Source organism: Pithys albifrons, chromosome 3 (assembly GCF_047495875.1).
Source record: "Pithys albifrons albifrons isolate INPA30051 chromosome 3, PitAlb_v1, whole genome shotgun sequence".
NCBI lineage: Eukaryota > Metazoa > Chordata > Aves > Passeriformes > Thamnophilidae > Pithys > Pithys albifrons.
Window position 1 is genome coordinate 10305846 of NC_092460.1, and position 15742 is coordinate 10321587.

General features: G+C 42.2%; 1 protein-coding gene across 1 annotated transcript; it reads right to left on the reverse strand.

Moving 5' to 3' along the window:
• Nucleotides 1–345: 345 nt before the first annotated feature.
• CCDC174 (coiled-coil domain containing 174) lies at nt 346–12357 on the reverse strand. The gene is made up of 11 exons (XM_071549700.1): nt 12273–12357; nt 10695–10799; nt 9681–9781; nt 8736–8794; nt 7513–7693; nt 5517–5612; nt 4559–4695; nt 4099–4193; nt 3711–3858; nt 2806–2940; nt 346–2042 (listed from the first exon to the last, which is right to left on the reverse strand). The coding sequence occupies exons 1-11, from the start codon at nt 12312–12314 to the stop codon at nt 964–966; spliced, it is 2178 nt and encodes a 725-aa protein (XP_071405801.1). The 5' UTR covers nt 12315–12357; the 3' UTR covers nt 346–963.
• Between the last annotated feature and the right edge of the window lie 3385 nt (nt 12358–15742).

Below are 15742 nucleotides of genomic sequence, written 5' to 3' on the forward strand. Positions count from 1 at the left end.
TGTCCACTATATTGACATTATCGATGCCCTTTAATAGTCTATGATATTACCCATTCCAGCCTGCTTATCTAGGTCTCATCCTGTATCAGCTTTTAAAATACAAGTGGAGGCACATCTAAATTACCTTCAGAAATTAAAATCTTCTACATGGCAAGTAAGTATCATTCTCATTTACTAAGATTCTGAAACGAAAATCTGTTCAGCAGAGGTTGATCTGCTTTTATGTATAACAAGTCCAGTATCACAGTTCTGGAGGAAAAAGTATTAAATAAAATAAAGCCATAATGCAAGAAAAATGCACTTGAGAGCATTTTCTAAACCAGTAAGACAGTAATTGCAGGTGTAAAGGCTTCTACTTTGGTGTTTATTTTTAGCCTAACCATCATTATCAACTTCTGCAATGCCTCCCTCCACTCCAGAGTGCTGCTCAGTGGGCTATATACAGATCTCGGGAATGCAGAATCCATTATAACCATGTGAACCCACACTCTTCACTAGATAATATTCTATCTATATATTAGTTAGATAACAAATTTCCTAAAATCCTTCTGTATTTGGCAGCTTACCATTTCCATACTGTTTCTACAGATACCACTGAACTTGTACCACCTCCAAACCAGAAGCCAGCTGGGGAGCAAAGGAAGAGTTAATCTTTTGAAAGACAGACATTAATATACCCTTAAGTTCAGATTAAGTAGCAAAGCATTAAAATTTAACCTGTACTAAACTAAGTATGTACAGTCATAACCCCTCCAAAATTTTAGTGAAGAGGGGAAGAAAAAAAAAGTACCAACAGGAGAAAGTGGAGTTGTGATGTAAAATAGCTTAGGTGTTCAAGAGATTTATTGTCATCTACTTACAGAAACTTGTTTTTCCCACATGTGGGAAAATAACACTCTTGCTGAGCAGGTAGAATTATCTCAGTTCTTTAGTTCATGGTTCTTGCCTACCTGTTTGCTCAGCTCAAGTCACTTGTCTGTAATAAGAGAGCATATCATCTAAACTTTGGTAAAGTGGTTCCTGGTTTGGTGTGTCACTGCTGTCGGTCTGCACTGGAGGTGCCACACCCCGGGTGCTGCAGCCACTGGACTCATCTCCTGGTGGCACATCCTGGGCGCTGCTGCTACAGGGGTGTATTCCTGGTGGCACATCCTGGGTGCTGCTGCCACAGGGGTGTATTCCTGGTGGCACATCCTGGGTGCTGCTGCCACAGACCTGTGTTCCTGGTGGCACATCCGGAGTGCTGCTGCCGCAGGGCTGCATTCCTGGTGGCACATGTTGGGCACTGCAGCTGCAGGTGTCTATTCCTGGTGGCACATCTTGGGCACTGCAGCCACAGGTCAGCATTCCTGGTGGAACACCCTGGGCGCTGCAGCCACAGGTCAGCATTCCTGGTGGCACACCCTGGGCGCTGCAGCCACAGGTGGGCATTCCAGGTGGCACATCCTGGGTGCCGTAGCCATACGCCTGCATTGAAAAGGGCACCTCGTGAGTGCCATAGCCATACCCGTGCATGGGTGGCACCACCCCTGGCGTGCCGTAGCCATAAGCCTGCACTGGAAATGGCACCTTGGGAGCGCCGTATCCGTACGCCCGCATGGGGGGCGGCACAGCCCGGCCACCGTAGCCATAGGGCCGCATTGGTGGCGGCACAGCTCGGGCACCGTAGCCATAACTCGGTGCTGGTGGCAGTGTGTCCTCATCACTGCTGTCATCCTCCCCTGAGGATGACACCTCCTGAGTGCCACGGCCACAGGCGTCAGCTGATGCTGCCTTATCCTGAAGGTTGGTGTTGGAAGCCTGTGCTGACTGTGGCACATCTCCAGCGCCGCTGCCGTTGCCCTGCACTGATAGCATCTGTTGGCTCTGTGCTCTCTCCGTTTCCAGTTTTTCAGAGGAGGTTTCAGGACTGTTCAAATTCCGACTTCGGTAATTATCACCTTTCTTTTGTCCCAAAAAGTAATCAGAAGGTGGTGCAAATTCTGGATCTCGTTCATCTCTAAGTTCTTCTTGTTTCTTTTCCCACAGTCCAAACATCAGTTCTGTTAGAAACAGGAAAATGGTAGATTTAGCATAGATTTCAGAGTCTGAAGGTCAGTCAGAAAGGAGAGAAAACAAATTAGCAAACAGAGAAGATGCAACTGTGTAAAGCCACCTGAAGTTACTTTTCCACCTAGTACTACACGGAAATACAAGAATCTAGAGCAGATTCCTTCAATGAACCACACTTATTTCACTTTGCATTTTAGAGTAAGCTGTCCTCTGCTTTCTGAGTGCAATATCTGCTGCATAGTATAGTGTTGCTTGGGTGTCAGATACCAGGATTCCTCAGAGGCAGGAAAAAACCCCATGTCAGGCAGGATAAGGATTTAACAGATAGGATCTGAAAGTTTGGAGTTTTAATGGAACCATAAAGTTGCCTCTCACAATGATGTATCGTCACTTTTTAGCATTGTCCTGTACCTGTTTATATAAACCATCCTGCCATCATGTAGCACAAACCACAGAAATACCTCAAGAAGAAATCACATTGAAATACAGGAAATATTATGAACTACAATATTTGTCATTCTGTTAACCTATCTGGATTATCCAGAAATGGAGTAACTCATATAGAAATAAAACTCATGAGGATGTTACAGCAGCTACTGGCACTTGTCAGCCTGGACACCAAATAGTCACTGACACCGAGGCAGAAAGGATCTCATTGCTTCTCAGTCTTGTCATACTTTGTCACAAAACAAAATGAAAGTAGCATCGTGCACGCTGCTTCCTAACAATATGCTTGAATCTGCATTTCCTCACCTTTGCCTTTATCCCACTCTCGGACATAAGGCACGCCAGGCTTTGTATCTCTTCTCTCCTGGATGACAACCTCCACCTTCCTACTGGCTGCAGTAACTCTTGGAGGTTCTGGTTCCTCGGTAACACCTTTCAGCTCTATGTTACAGGAAGAGACAGTAGGGTTTGTTAGTCACAGGGTAAAATCTATATGAACCTCACAGGTAAAAATAACAACATTTCATTTACTGGAGAAAACAATTCACATTCTTATTCTTCTGAGCAGCTGTAACAGTGAGCAGTGGCATGGTATTGTTCTTCCTTTCCAGAAATGTTTAGCATAGTTAAACATTTGCATAAAATTCTGACACAGTGAAATATTAGCTACATTTTACAGTGGGAGACAGACAGTACAAGTTGACTACCACTGTTATAAGGGAGACAGCACAGGGATAGGATTAGAATTCAAATTCATCATCCTAAATCCTAAAGTCAGCTGTATCTCCAACTTACAGACTGCACCGATACTGTTACAGTGTATATTGTATAATATAAAAATTAACTTGTAACTACTTTTTATTCTACCTCACCTTAAAAACAGGAAAAAGCCAGTAAAATGTCAGCAGCTCTAACCTTGTTCTGGATAATTAACCCACATAATTTCTGCAGTCAGGTGTGAATCAAAAAAAGGCTACTATCTATGTATTGTATCACTACCTGCATTATTAAACTATTTCTGGCATGATAATATATCTACACACAATTATATAAACACTCACTATCCTAACAGTTACATAACTGTATATATAGAACACACAATACCAATATATTGAATGTCCAAACATAAATCTAAATTAGAGTCTGCCTGTCCACAGATCAAGCCTGAGTTGAAATAACAAGTATTTAACTTAAACAACAGCAGTTCATACCTCCATTCTCCAGTTTTTCTGCCTCTTCCTCTAATCCAGCTTCCCTCAGCTTTTTAACCTTCCGTGCTCGAAGTTTGGACAGCCTTGCATCCAGAGCTGCCTTCCTCTTTTCTTTTAGCTGTTCCCGTTTAGTTCTCTGATCAAGTGTCTTAACAGCAAAGAAAAACATGAGTTAATCTTCGCTATCACAATCAAGTACCTACCTTCCTTCACAAAAAACCTCAAAGCAATACTTATCAAGTACCCAGTTTCAACAGGATAAAAGCAGCCAAATTTCTTTGAAGTCAGCTGGAGGCATGCCTTGGTATAACATTTAGACAACAAACCAAAGGCAGTGACCACTGGATCAGGCTGCCCTCATACCCCAGTTTCCTCTTCACACTCATACCTGCTCCCTCAGCATATCCAGTGTTGCCCGTTGTTTATGCCTGAGTTCTTGGTCACGAGAAAAGGCAAAGTAACCAACACCAAGCTGTCTGGCCTCTGAAAAAGAGATAAGCAATAAATTTAAGTTACACTCAGTTTATAACTGACAGTAACTACAGGCACCAAGCATCCTGCTTTCAGGCATGGAGCAACATACTCTGCATTAGTTTTCAATGGCTAAAAAGGGTTTGTCTTAGATGATACAGAAAGTGAAGCTTCCTGAAGGAGAACACAGCAGGAGTATTTGAGAAATACATTTGAGGAAAATGCAATTAGAAGTAAAATAAAGCTAGATTTACTGGTAAATTAGAAGACATATCTACACTTTGCCTTACAGGCACAGGAAGTAACTTTCCCTTCTTCCTCTCCAACTAATCTCTTTGGTGATACAAAGGTAAGTGATATCAAGTATGGCAGCGTACCATTTTCTCGAATATCCTCATAATGTATTGGTCCCATGGGTTTTCGGAGGGCTTCTTCTTCTTCTTTTTCCCACTGCTGCCTCTGAAGTTCTCTTCTCATGTCTTCAGATAACAGAGTATTCCCACCAGGGTCTTGTCTAATTAAAAAAAAAAATTGGGATTACAGAGCAGAACTTACCCGTTTTACAGTATCAAACAGTGAAAGTATGATTTGGTCTGATCCAGCATTGCAGTTCTCACAAAACACAGATCATTGTAGGCAACACTTAGTGATACAGCATTGGTGATTCTGGTACATGATTCCAGAACGAGGTATTGGTAGAACATATTATTAAAAGACACATCAAATCATATCCTTTTTCAGAAGCTTTAAGAAATTATTATCAAATCACAAAATGGGAGATTAAATAATCATTTGACTGGCATCTGTGGGGATTCTAACAATCACATAAAGAAACACTTCAGATTTAACATAAGAAAATCAAAGGTATTTGAAGTAACAAAAAGCCATTAACCCTAGAGGTCCATGTCAAATATTAATACCCAATATGGAAATAATTTTAACAGAGGAGCTATTAAACAGCTGTTTAATGGAAGAGCAAAACCAAACAAATGGAGGTCTAACAAATTAATTTAAAATATCATTATCAATTTGGAAGTGCTAAAAAACTATCATCACTGTCCAGGCTAAGCAGAACCAGGACTTGCTTCCCTGGTTTATGGAAGGTATAATAAAATACAGTTTCTATCAGTTTCAAAAGATGCAACAAATATCTGAGATTGCCAAGTCAATGTATTAAAACCTTTCTCTACAAACTATGCAAATCTAGAGAAAACAGTAGCATGAGCAGCTCTGGATTGAGAATGGGGTGACAAAGCACAGCCTCTCTTCATTTTCATTAAGAAAATGTATGTGAGATACTGAGAGGAATATGCAGCTCCATTAGAGAAAGCACACCTTTTCCCTTGAAGTTCCTGATCCATTTTAAGTAAACTTGGCAAATCCTTCTTCATACAGCGCCTAGATCGGCCCAGGAAATCAACATAATCAACCCTGTAATGAAAGAAAAAGAGATTTGATGCAAAACTCCTATTTGCAGATTTACTGACATATTAACCAGAAGGAAGCAGCAGTGACACTTTTCACAGGGTATTCATCACCTCACAGTCCCTCTGTGTGTAACAGTTGCTTCCATTTCCCATTTAACACATTCCCACGTTGAGAGGACACACTGTGAACGGGGCATAGGACAGTTCTATCAGACATTACTCAGCTCCCTTAGAGCTGCCTGTTCACCTTGGCAATAAAATGGTGCAAAAGATGTTCAAAAGTAACAATGTCACGTAGTTTTCACAACAAAATAAAACTCAGTCCAGTGCCTGCTTCCCATGGTGAAAATGATGACTCGGCATCGACTTCTTGTGGATATGAAATTGTTACAGTGCATTTCAAATACCAGTCTAAAGCTCAATCACAATAGGCTGATAGTGTGTTCAACTGGCATAACAAAGGCTGACTAAAATACAAGTAAAATGTTCCTTTGAAGCTATTGTGCTTCTTATTCAACTCTTTAGAGTACTCAATGCTTGATTTTCTGCAGTCAAAAAAGCTGTTAAGAGCTGTACTTATTGACCTGTAATGTAACAAGTCCTTTAGCATCGAGCTGCCTCAATTATCCCAACTGAAAAAATTAATACTGCATCTGAAAAAATGTAACTGGCAATCTAGTTTCCAAACCTCAAACTTTTAAAGATCTGTGCTTTTAGTCAGTTAAGTCTATTACATAGTTTCTAAGGATATCTACAGTTTAGCATATACTCAGTGGCCTTCAGTTTTTATTGCAATGGAACATCAGTAGAAAAGAAATCTGCATTCTCTATAGTAAAGATTTAACTATGGCTGCAGAATAATTAGCATGAATAGTGCTAGCACCTAAATATCTCCATTAGGATATGGCTTCACTGAAATGAACAATATATTAATAACATGTGTCACTAACAAGAGATGTAGGTAATTACAGCAAAGCACCATGTGAACAGTAAAATGTATCAGTTTAGACTTTGGATACTTTAGGTTCTGGGAGCACAAAGCAGTTTGAGCCCTCACTCACTGGTAGTTTCATCTTGAATTTGAGTATGATGCTGCTGATGGGTCTCTGCCTTTCCAACCCAGCTCTCTGCTGGATTCATTCTCCCAATTTATTCTGACACATTACACTGCAAATCTTATCCTGGCCGAATAAACTGAAAAACGAGGGTGCTGTTTTATACTTGTTACTGCTGGTTTAAACTGATTACCAGAAAAAAATATCTTGTTCCAGAAACATTTTAAACAAATAGGCAAGACTAGTTTCATGACTATGCTGAATGTCTTGGATGAAAAACTCGTGGTTACTTGTCAGACTATTTGCTGTGCTGCAGTCAAAAAGTGGAAGAAATGCTGGAAAACTGTATTCGTATTCCAATCAAGGTTTCTCTCTTTTAAGAGGAACTCTTCCTATCAAATGACTGCTCATTTTGTAAGTCAAGGACAATTAAAGAAGGGAATATGAATACAATAATACCCCAAGTTCTGCTAAAACACATTTCAATTCAGCACATCAGAGCCTAAAATTGTACCAATACTGTGATCAGAACTTCCACAAACTGCAAGAAAATAAGAGTGGATATGGATATTATGATGTCTCTCTTACAGTACATTTCCCTGAATGCTATTTCTCAAAATCCTGGATGTAGATTCCATTGCAGTGTTACCTATGTGGAAAGGAAAGTAACAGGAAGGACTGCCTTTAAAGCAGAAATGAAAGAATGTTGCCACCTCTTATCAATGTGTAGTTAAACACAAGAGGAAACAAAAAAAGATGCCACTTCACAAACTTTGGAGAATAAAATTATTTTCTCATGCAATTGTGAAGAGTAGCCAAGTACAGCAGAGCCCAATCAGTAGCACCAACCATTCTTCCTCGGGGTCCTCAGGTGGTGGAATGTCGGCTTCAAGCTGAGTTTCCTCATCATCTGTCTCTCTTTCTGAAGCCTTTTCAGCAGCTTCACTCTGACACAGCTCCTGTACTTCATGTCGCTTGTCTATGATCTTCTGTGTGAAATCCACCAGGTACAAATCCTCAGTTTCTTCATCTAAGACAGAAAATCAATTCTCAGAGAACAGCCACGAAAAGAACAGAACTGAGCACAAAATCAATACCAAATAGCTACAATCAGCTTTTCAGCTGCCAGCAATGCCCTTGCCCACACTGTTGGGAAATACTTAAAGCTCATTCAGTGCCAAACAAACCCGGAGCCATCAACGGGCTCCACAGTGGTAACATCCATTTCTGAATCGAAGTTTTAGGGCATTGTGCACAGCACAGAAAAGGCTGCATTCTTTGCAGGAAAATATTCTCTGCTCATTAACTATTTCAGAAGCAAAGGGTTTGTCATGCAACAGCTCAAATACTTTTTTGATGTTTAACATTTGGTATGTTGGCAGCAGTGAAGCAGTCACAGGGGTGCTTTTTGGAAAAGTAGAGAAAAGTGGTGGGGTCATGTGGACAGACACTAGTAAAGAAAACAGATTAATTGCAAGGAGATTGGTATTCTCTTTTAATAATTACTTCTTGCAAGGGACCGAATGTGTGAAAGAAGAAAGGGACAGATTAGCATTCCCTAACCCTATTGGCTGCATGACTGGCATTCACAGATGGACCAGACAGACTCCCCTCCTGCTCCTCTTCTCTTCATAAAGGTCCAGTAATTAGAATGCAGGACAGAACATCAGCCATGCAATCCAAAGACTGCACAACGGAGAATAAACTCATTTTGTTTTTCTAAGATCCCGCATTGAAAAAACAGAATATAGTCCACCCACCTAATGCATGAGTCAAATAAGTCCCTAGTGCTTTACTGGGTCAGGCTGTCCTTCAAAAAGTAGTAATTTTATTTTCTCTAGTAAATGTAATTTTTCTCCCTTTCAAAGCAGAATAACCCATGTGGATCACTTTGTGTAACAACTTTAAAAAAATCTCACATGTAAGAAGACAAGCAATGAATTTACAGTGTAGCTGCTGATAATCACAAGACATTCAGAAATACCAACTTTCAGGGTGAACTTTTCCAAAGAATTGTATACACACACACACATATATATGGAAAATACTAATTTTAGACTGGTTTCATTCACCTGGAAAGTCGCCTTTTGTCATTTTCTCATACAGCTTTGCTTTCTCTTCTAGCTTCTTCCTGAAAAAGAAAACAAAAATTAACATTGCAATCCCATCAATTCCAAACACAGATCAAAGTCATCAGTTTAGCATCAGATAAAAGGAACTGGAAAGTGCTGCGAGTGCTTCAGATGCTCATTACAAGCTGACTTATCACTGGGTTTTGTTTTGAAACTTTCTTGGCGTTTCTGAAGACACAGAGTTATCCAGTCCGAGTTTACACTGAAAAGGATTTTAGTGAAGTTACAGAATTAACCTTAAGTGTAAATTTATCAAGTAAGCAGGAACACTATGTAGCAAGTATTCCACCTCTATCTAAGTACTATGGTCTGTCAGATCAATACTAGAAGCTAAACTGTGATCTGCAGGTATGAGACAGCAGAAGACAGTTTTACAGAAAAAAAACTGAAGAGAAAACTGTAGCTAATTTCTGGAATTGTGGAAGACAATTTAGAAGAGGAAGGAACTGCTTAAAGAAGAACAGGAAATAGCTTACAAATGGCATTTTCAACATGCATCTTTTTGTACAATCAGTCCATTCAGAAGATGAGGTAATTCTTGAAAAAAAGTGAGACAATTTCTGTCAAGTCAAAGGAACACCTTGCTACAGAATTCTAATATGTGGATGCCTTGGCTTGTAATTCTAAAGATGACTTTGAAAAAAAAATCATTAACCTGACAGATTTAGATATCTGTGAAATGTGAGGGCAGGTACCCCTAGAGTGTGACACTGCTGGGGTGCAGTTTGTACATTACTGGTAAAGAGCACGGAATTGATGCTGGGCTTACTGGTTGGTCTAATGAGAACTGCTGGCCCCAAACAGGCATAACTTGCTTTTTGTGCTTTTCTAAACACCAAAAAACATTTTACAAGGCATTCCTTTCTTACAGAACTGAAGAGCTACCTTGATTGATCTAACATGTCCTGCTCTTCTGTCTTCTGCTCAACATCTTTTGTGGCTCGATTTGCAACTCCTGCATTTTGTCTGGTCCAGATGCTTGGTTTCTGTGGAGGATGATTTTGTAACAATGAATAAACAAATACATGAAAATACAGAAACAGTAATGATTAAAAAAATATTTCAATTCCATAATGCAAATCAATCATGAAAGACTTTGTAAAGAACATCTTGAACATGTTTGACTTGAGACTGTATGTGAGCTGTGGGTACAGCAGGTGAGTCCTAAGTTAACACAGATTGCAGTGTGGGATCATAGGGAAGGACAGGCTGAGAAGCTAAAAAAAACCCCCAAGGAACTCAGAAATCAGACAAAATCTATCCTGGCAAAGATTAAAAGGTTAAAAAATCCCCTGCAAACAACTAAAGGATCTTGCTGATTGAGAATGTAATAACAAAGCTACAGATTGTTTCTATTCTCTATTACCTCCATTTTGGATATAAAACACAATCAATTGGCCTTTTTGCACCATAACACTCTAAATGCTGCCTTGTGTTTGAAACAGGGGAGCAACAGCACTTTCTGCTTCTAGAAAGCTACAGAATTAGTAAACCCCAAAGTGCAGTAAAGAGCAAGACATGAGCAATAATTGTGTATTCATTATTACACATCACAAACAGCAAAGCTTTTATTAAGGAAGTTCAGTGACTCTGGAAGAGTCTCTTGTGCTCCACCCTTTGGAACCACAAAAGAAACACCTTTTCCTGTAGTTAGAAGCTGTGGATCCTTGGGGAATGAAGACTAACAGGTGACTTAGATGGGCACGAGCACAAGATTAAGTTTTCTGCTGTGCACAAGGAAGTAATCAGAAAATGAAATTTACAGAACATTCTCATCATGTACAGTTTATAGCTGACTAATAACATAGCTCTGAATATTTATTTATTTACTTTTGAATGTCAGCTTCCTTGATTTAAGGAGAAAGAATGACAAAAGCAGGAAGGGAAATACATTTCTACCTTATTAGAGGTTCTGGGCTTGACAAAGACACCTGCATCTTTCAGCAGCTTTTCCTTCTTGAATTGTTCTTGCTTTCGGAAGAGTTCAGCTTTGAGATCCACCAGCTACATCAGCAGCAAAACAACAAATAAATAACCAGGACATGTCACAACAGATACATGAGCTACTGTAATAAATAACTATATTTCTACTAAAACTACTTGCCATTTAAAGTTATATGAGCCTTTGACTGCATTTTTATGTGGAACTTCAAAGTATTGATCTGATCACAGAGACCACTCAAGTTTACAGCAAACAAAATACAAACCACACAGAATGCAAATTGTGCAGGGATTAAAACAAAATATCCTTGATTCTTTTCTACAAGAGAATGAGAGAGACACAATTCCATACAGATTTTACCAGCCTCCTGATTGCAAACAAATAGAGGACTAATGAAATAACACTTCTGAATATGAAAAGGGAACTTTTAACCATTAGATAATTAATAAAATCCTGTCTTGGGAAAGCACTGACAGAGGTTTGCCTTCACTATATACACTCACACACACATATATATATGTAGTTTCCCATTGCTTTATAGAGTTTAAGATTTTCCCCTTTAAAAAAAAAATAAATATATAAGTAGCATTGCCATTTATGGCCAAGGTCTATCTCAGCTTTTATCAGGAAACATCATCAGCAGAGGAGTTATCTTGGAATTACAAACTAGTCTGGAAGAGGATAATGTGCCACTTTCCCTGCAAGTGCTACAGAACACAAATTTCACATAAGTACATTAAATCAGGAATGTGGAAGGCTTTGGTATTAGTATTTATCCCAAGAACTAAAGCACTTGCTTTTCAGGTCTCTGTAGTGTTGTAAAAACACCCTTTCCTCCCCACTGCTTAGAATCCATCACCCCAAAATTCAGTGTTAAATATTTCACAGGCACAACCCACAGTTCACACATTAACTATTCACACAATTGTTCCTTTGAAGGGTTTGAAAGCATCTCTTGTGAGCGCCCTGGAGAGCAGAGAGGGGCAGCACTTCGCTATCCCTACGGGTGGGAGATTAATCTGCCCTGACAGGGAACTCCCGTTCCTCGGCAAAAATCATGCTATAAACTCAAACTTCCGTGTCATGCCCTAATTGTGTCATTACACCAGGAGTGCGGGCAAATCCAGCCCGGGCACACTCGGGTTTGCAGCGCAGGGTGCGCCTGGTCAGGAAGGCGAGGGGGACAAACCCCAAGGCCGAACATCTCACAGACCCGAGGTGTGACAGGGAACAGGCCTTGAACTCGGCATTTGCTGCAATGGCTGCGCACCGAGAGGGGTTACGGCGAGGGGACAGAACACCTGCACCACCATCAGCATCAGCACCACCACTACCACCCCTTCCTGGTCAACGTTTTCCCTGGAAGCGGCGGCCCCACCGCACCCCCGGGCCGAGCCGCACGGCCTGTGCCGGCCGGGTCCACTCGCTGCCCGCGCGAGCCCCACAGCCGAGCACACCTACCCGTCCTACCAGCCCTACGAGCCCCACGCGGGGAGGCGGAGGGGCTCTCTCGACCCTCCCGGCCGGGCACTCACCGAGGACGCGGCCACGTCCAGGGGCTTCTTCCTCCGGTCCATGGCGGGGACGCCCCGCTCTGCGCCCCTGCCATAAAGCGCGGCGGACGCGCGGCACTATCGCGTCAGTGGGGCGGGGCCCGCCGCCATATTGGGGAGGTCGGGCAGGGCCGGCCCGTGACAGGGACAGGGACAGGGACAGGGACAGGTACAGGTACAGGTACAGGTTTCGGCTCGGCTGGAGCGCCTTGGAGCCGCAGAATCGCTCCCTGCCGGGCCTTCCCTGGCGCTGCATCAGCCCTGTGCCCAAGCTGTGCGTGCAAATGAGCGTTTCTGGCCGGCAGGGGCCAAACCCTTCAGGTGTCCCGTCGGAAATGCCCCCGTGCAGCCCCAGCGGCCTGTCTGGCACGGATGGGCCGGGCTGAGACACCGAGGCCGGGAATTGAGCTGGGCACGGCCTCAGACCGGCCCGGAGCTGGGGAAGGGGCTGAATGAAGAAGCACATGGATGAAACTTGCTGTCAGTGTTGTGAGAAATGCATAACCCTGTTTTATTACAAGCAAATGAACTAATCAGAGGGGCGGGGGGAGGGGGCTATTATTAACTAAAAAACCCAACAGAGTTTATGTTTATAAATAGGCAGAACGTGGAGTTGTAAGGTGGATGGTCCTGTGTGGGCCTGACGCCAGGGAATCTCTCCCGTCGCGATAAGGGAAGAAGATGATGAAGCTAAACCAGTGACCTCCCTTGCAGCCTTTATGTACAGGGGGGTCTCACCTTGGTGCGGGGGTACATGTCCAATTGAAAGAAAGGTGACACCCCCTCCGCAGTCCACAAAGTAAATATAACTTTTTAAGGCAAACCCAGCAATTAATGAATATGGAATAGTTTATGTAACCACAGAAACTACAAAAAGCATGTTTGGAACTAGCTGTGTGTCTTCAGATCCTGGCAGGCTGAAACACCCACAGTGCTGTGAATAAACCTTCCATTTTACTTCCCTTGTTTCAGAGTTTTTGCCGTTTTTCTAAATGCGACAGAGAATTTTTTCTCACAATGTTGTCCCCAGCTCAGGCTCCTTCCCAGTCCCAGCCCCATTCCCACTCTGGGGGGATGTGCTGCTGTTTGCACTCCGATTTGCTCCAAGGGGGCACGTGGCTGGTACCCATGAAAGGCCAACTCACTGACCATCAACACTCTACACTATTTGTCCATTGTAACAAACAAAGGCATCAGCTGCATTGGTTACAAATTGCATAACTTTTCTCTTAAATTAGTGCTCAACCCCCTGTTAATTAGTTACATCTCTCACTTCTCCCACTAATGAGTCTGTAGGCACAGTTCTTTCCTCCATGTGAGTCTGGGGTCCATTGTGAGCAGGTGGTCAATGAGTTGGTGGTTGTGATCTCCCACTGCTCGAATTACCTTTCCCCCAGTTACTGCTCAGTCCTGACTTCTCTTCTGGTGGCTCTCGTCCAGACAGCCCCTTCTTCTTTGAATTGTGTTCTCTTTTCCTTCAAACAACAGATTAGTCAAGCATAGGATGCTCACCATGCAGTTACTTAATCATAACTGTCCAGCTACTGATTAAGGACTAAAAAAAAAATTGCAAAGTTTGACTCAACCTTCTATTAAAATTTCAGGGGCTTGGTATCATCAACAGGAAAAAAACAACCAAACCAAAACCAAAACCAAGAACAAAACCAAACCACATCAAAAAAACACAGACAGGAAAAAACAAAACTAAACCAAAACCAAAATGGCAAACAAACCCAAAACTCTTTCCTGTGTTAGTTGATAGGTGAGTGACACAGAGATGAGACCTGAGCTGCTCCCTGAAGCTGGAGGCAGCCACGTCTCTCAGCACCGGGCTGGGTTCAGCACCACTGCCCTCTGAATGCCTTCTTTAAGCTGTGTGCTGTGTCTGTCCTGCTGTTGTCAGCTCTGCCTGCCTTGATCCAGCTTGGAGAGGTGGGAATTCAGTCACAGCCTCGCAGGACTGATGAATGTGGTCCAAAACCAAAAATGATCCATAACAGCCAAGTACAAACCCACCAAAGGCTCTGTAACCTCAGAGAGGAGCACAAGGAGCTCTTGGGGAGCAAGGTTGAGTTTTGCTTATACTGGGAAGCTCTTTGCATCCTTTATCCATGAAAAAAAGTGATTCTAAAAAAAGTGATCACTTTCATTCAAAGTGATTCTAAAGATCCAAATTAGCTGTGGTTGCAGCCAGAAGCTGCCTTTCACTTATCTTTATTAAAGTGGAAAAATATAAGGTACTCCAATGTTGTTGCTTGGCAGTGTGACAGCTGAGAGAAGCACCAGATACAGTTCTGTTGATTTTTGAAATGTGCTGCTTTTGTGTTTGGCAAGCTGGGTCAGGCCCATATTTAATAGTTCATGGACATAGAATTGCAAATCTGACAGGGGTAGTCAGTTGCTAAGAAAGCTGCACGGGTATTCCAGAGAGTGTGAAGTGTGTGTGTTTGAGAAAGAGCAATTTCTGGCCCTGGTGAAGCTGTCTTGCTTTTGAAGTTTTGAAAGAAGAAGGGGAATTGGCAAGAGATAACAGATACAGAGAAGTGGAGGTCATACTAGAGCCATAAAGTTTAGTATTTTAATCTGCAGTGGAAGAAGAGAAATGAGCATTACTGAAAAATAGGACAAAGGAATGGAAACATCTGTGCTGTTCTAATTAAATCACACTTCAAAAAATCATGCATTGTTTCCTGTTCAAACCTCACCTAATAACAACACTGGGGGAAAAAAAACCAACAGCCCAAACCCAGCCTAGGGTTGGTTCTGATTAATTCCCACCTTTTGTTTGGAGGCAGTGTCTGTAAGGGCACATTATCCCCCAGAAGTGCATTAATCCTTCTCCATGTTGCTCCTGTTCTACATGACAGTGACAGGACTCCCTCACCCATCAGGATTTCCAGTGTTTCAGGTGCTGAGCACTTTCAGGAGCTTAGGAGTACTTTTATCTTGAGACTCTCATAATGTGAAGTTCCTGAAGAGCTGGTAGCCAGACTTGGTCCTGGATACCACCTTACAACTGCAGGAGCAAAAACACATCAAGAAATCTTGGTCTATTGAAAACTTGGGCTGTAGAATAGAATGGCCGCTGGCTAAGATGGATACCTGAGGCTGTGGGATAGAAACCCTACGTGACCAGCTTTGAAAATGTAACTCTAAACATTGTATAGGTACTGCAATGCTTCTTGATCTGTTCTGACTTCAATGTGAAATGATACAAATGCTGAGTCTATTCAGGATACTGCTTTGGAAGCCACTTTTTTACCTGTCTTCTGTCACTCCCCTCCAGATACCTGAAACAGACCTTTGCTTGCAGGATTCCTCCACACTGCCTAAACCCTGGTGAGACTGTTTGCAGTTTCTTACTGCATTCTGTCCTCACTGCTGCATTTTCCCCTGAGACCTGCCCATAGCTCTTGGCACACTGCTTGTGACACCATCCTGATTTCAACTCT

Excerpts from the sequence above, each read along its gene's own strand:
- CCDC174 (XM_071549700.1), bottom strand. The coding sequence starts at position 12,314 with ATGGACCGGAGGAAGAAGCCCCTGGACGTGGCCGCGTCCTCG. Across the intron at positions 8,795-9,680 it reads GACATGTTAGATCAATCAAG|GAAGAAGCTAGAAGAGAAAG; the intron begins GTAGCTCTTCAG and ends TTTCTTTTTCAG. Across the intron at positions 2,043-2,805 it reads AGAGTGGGATAAAGGCAAAG|AACTGATGTTTGGACTGTGG; the intron begins GTGAGGAAATGC and ends TGTTTCTAACAG.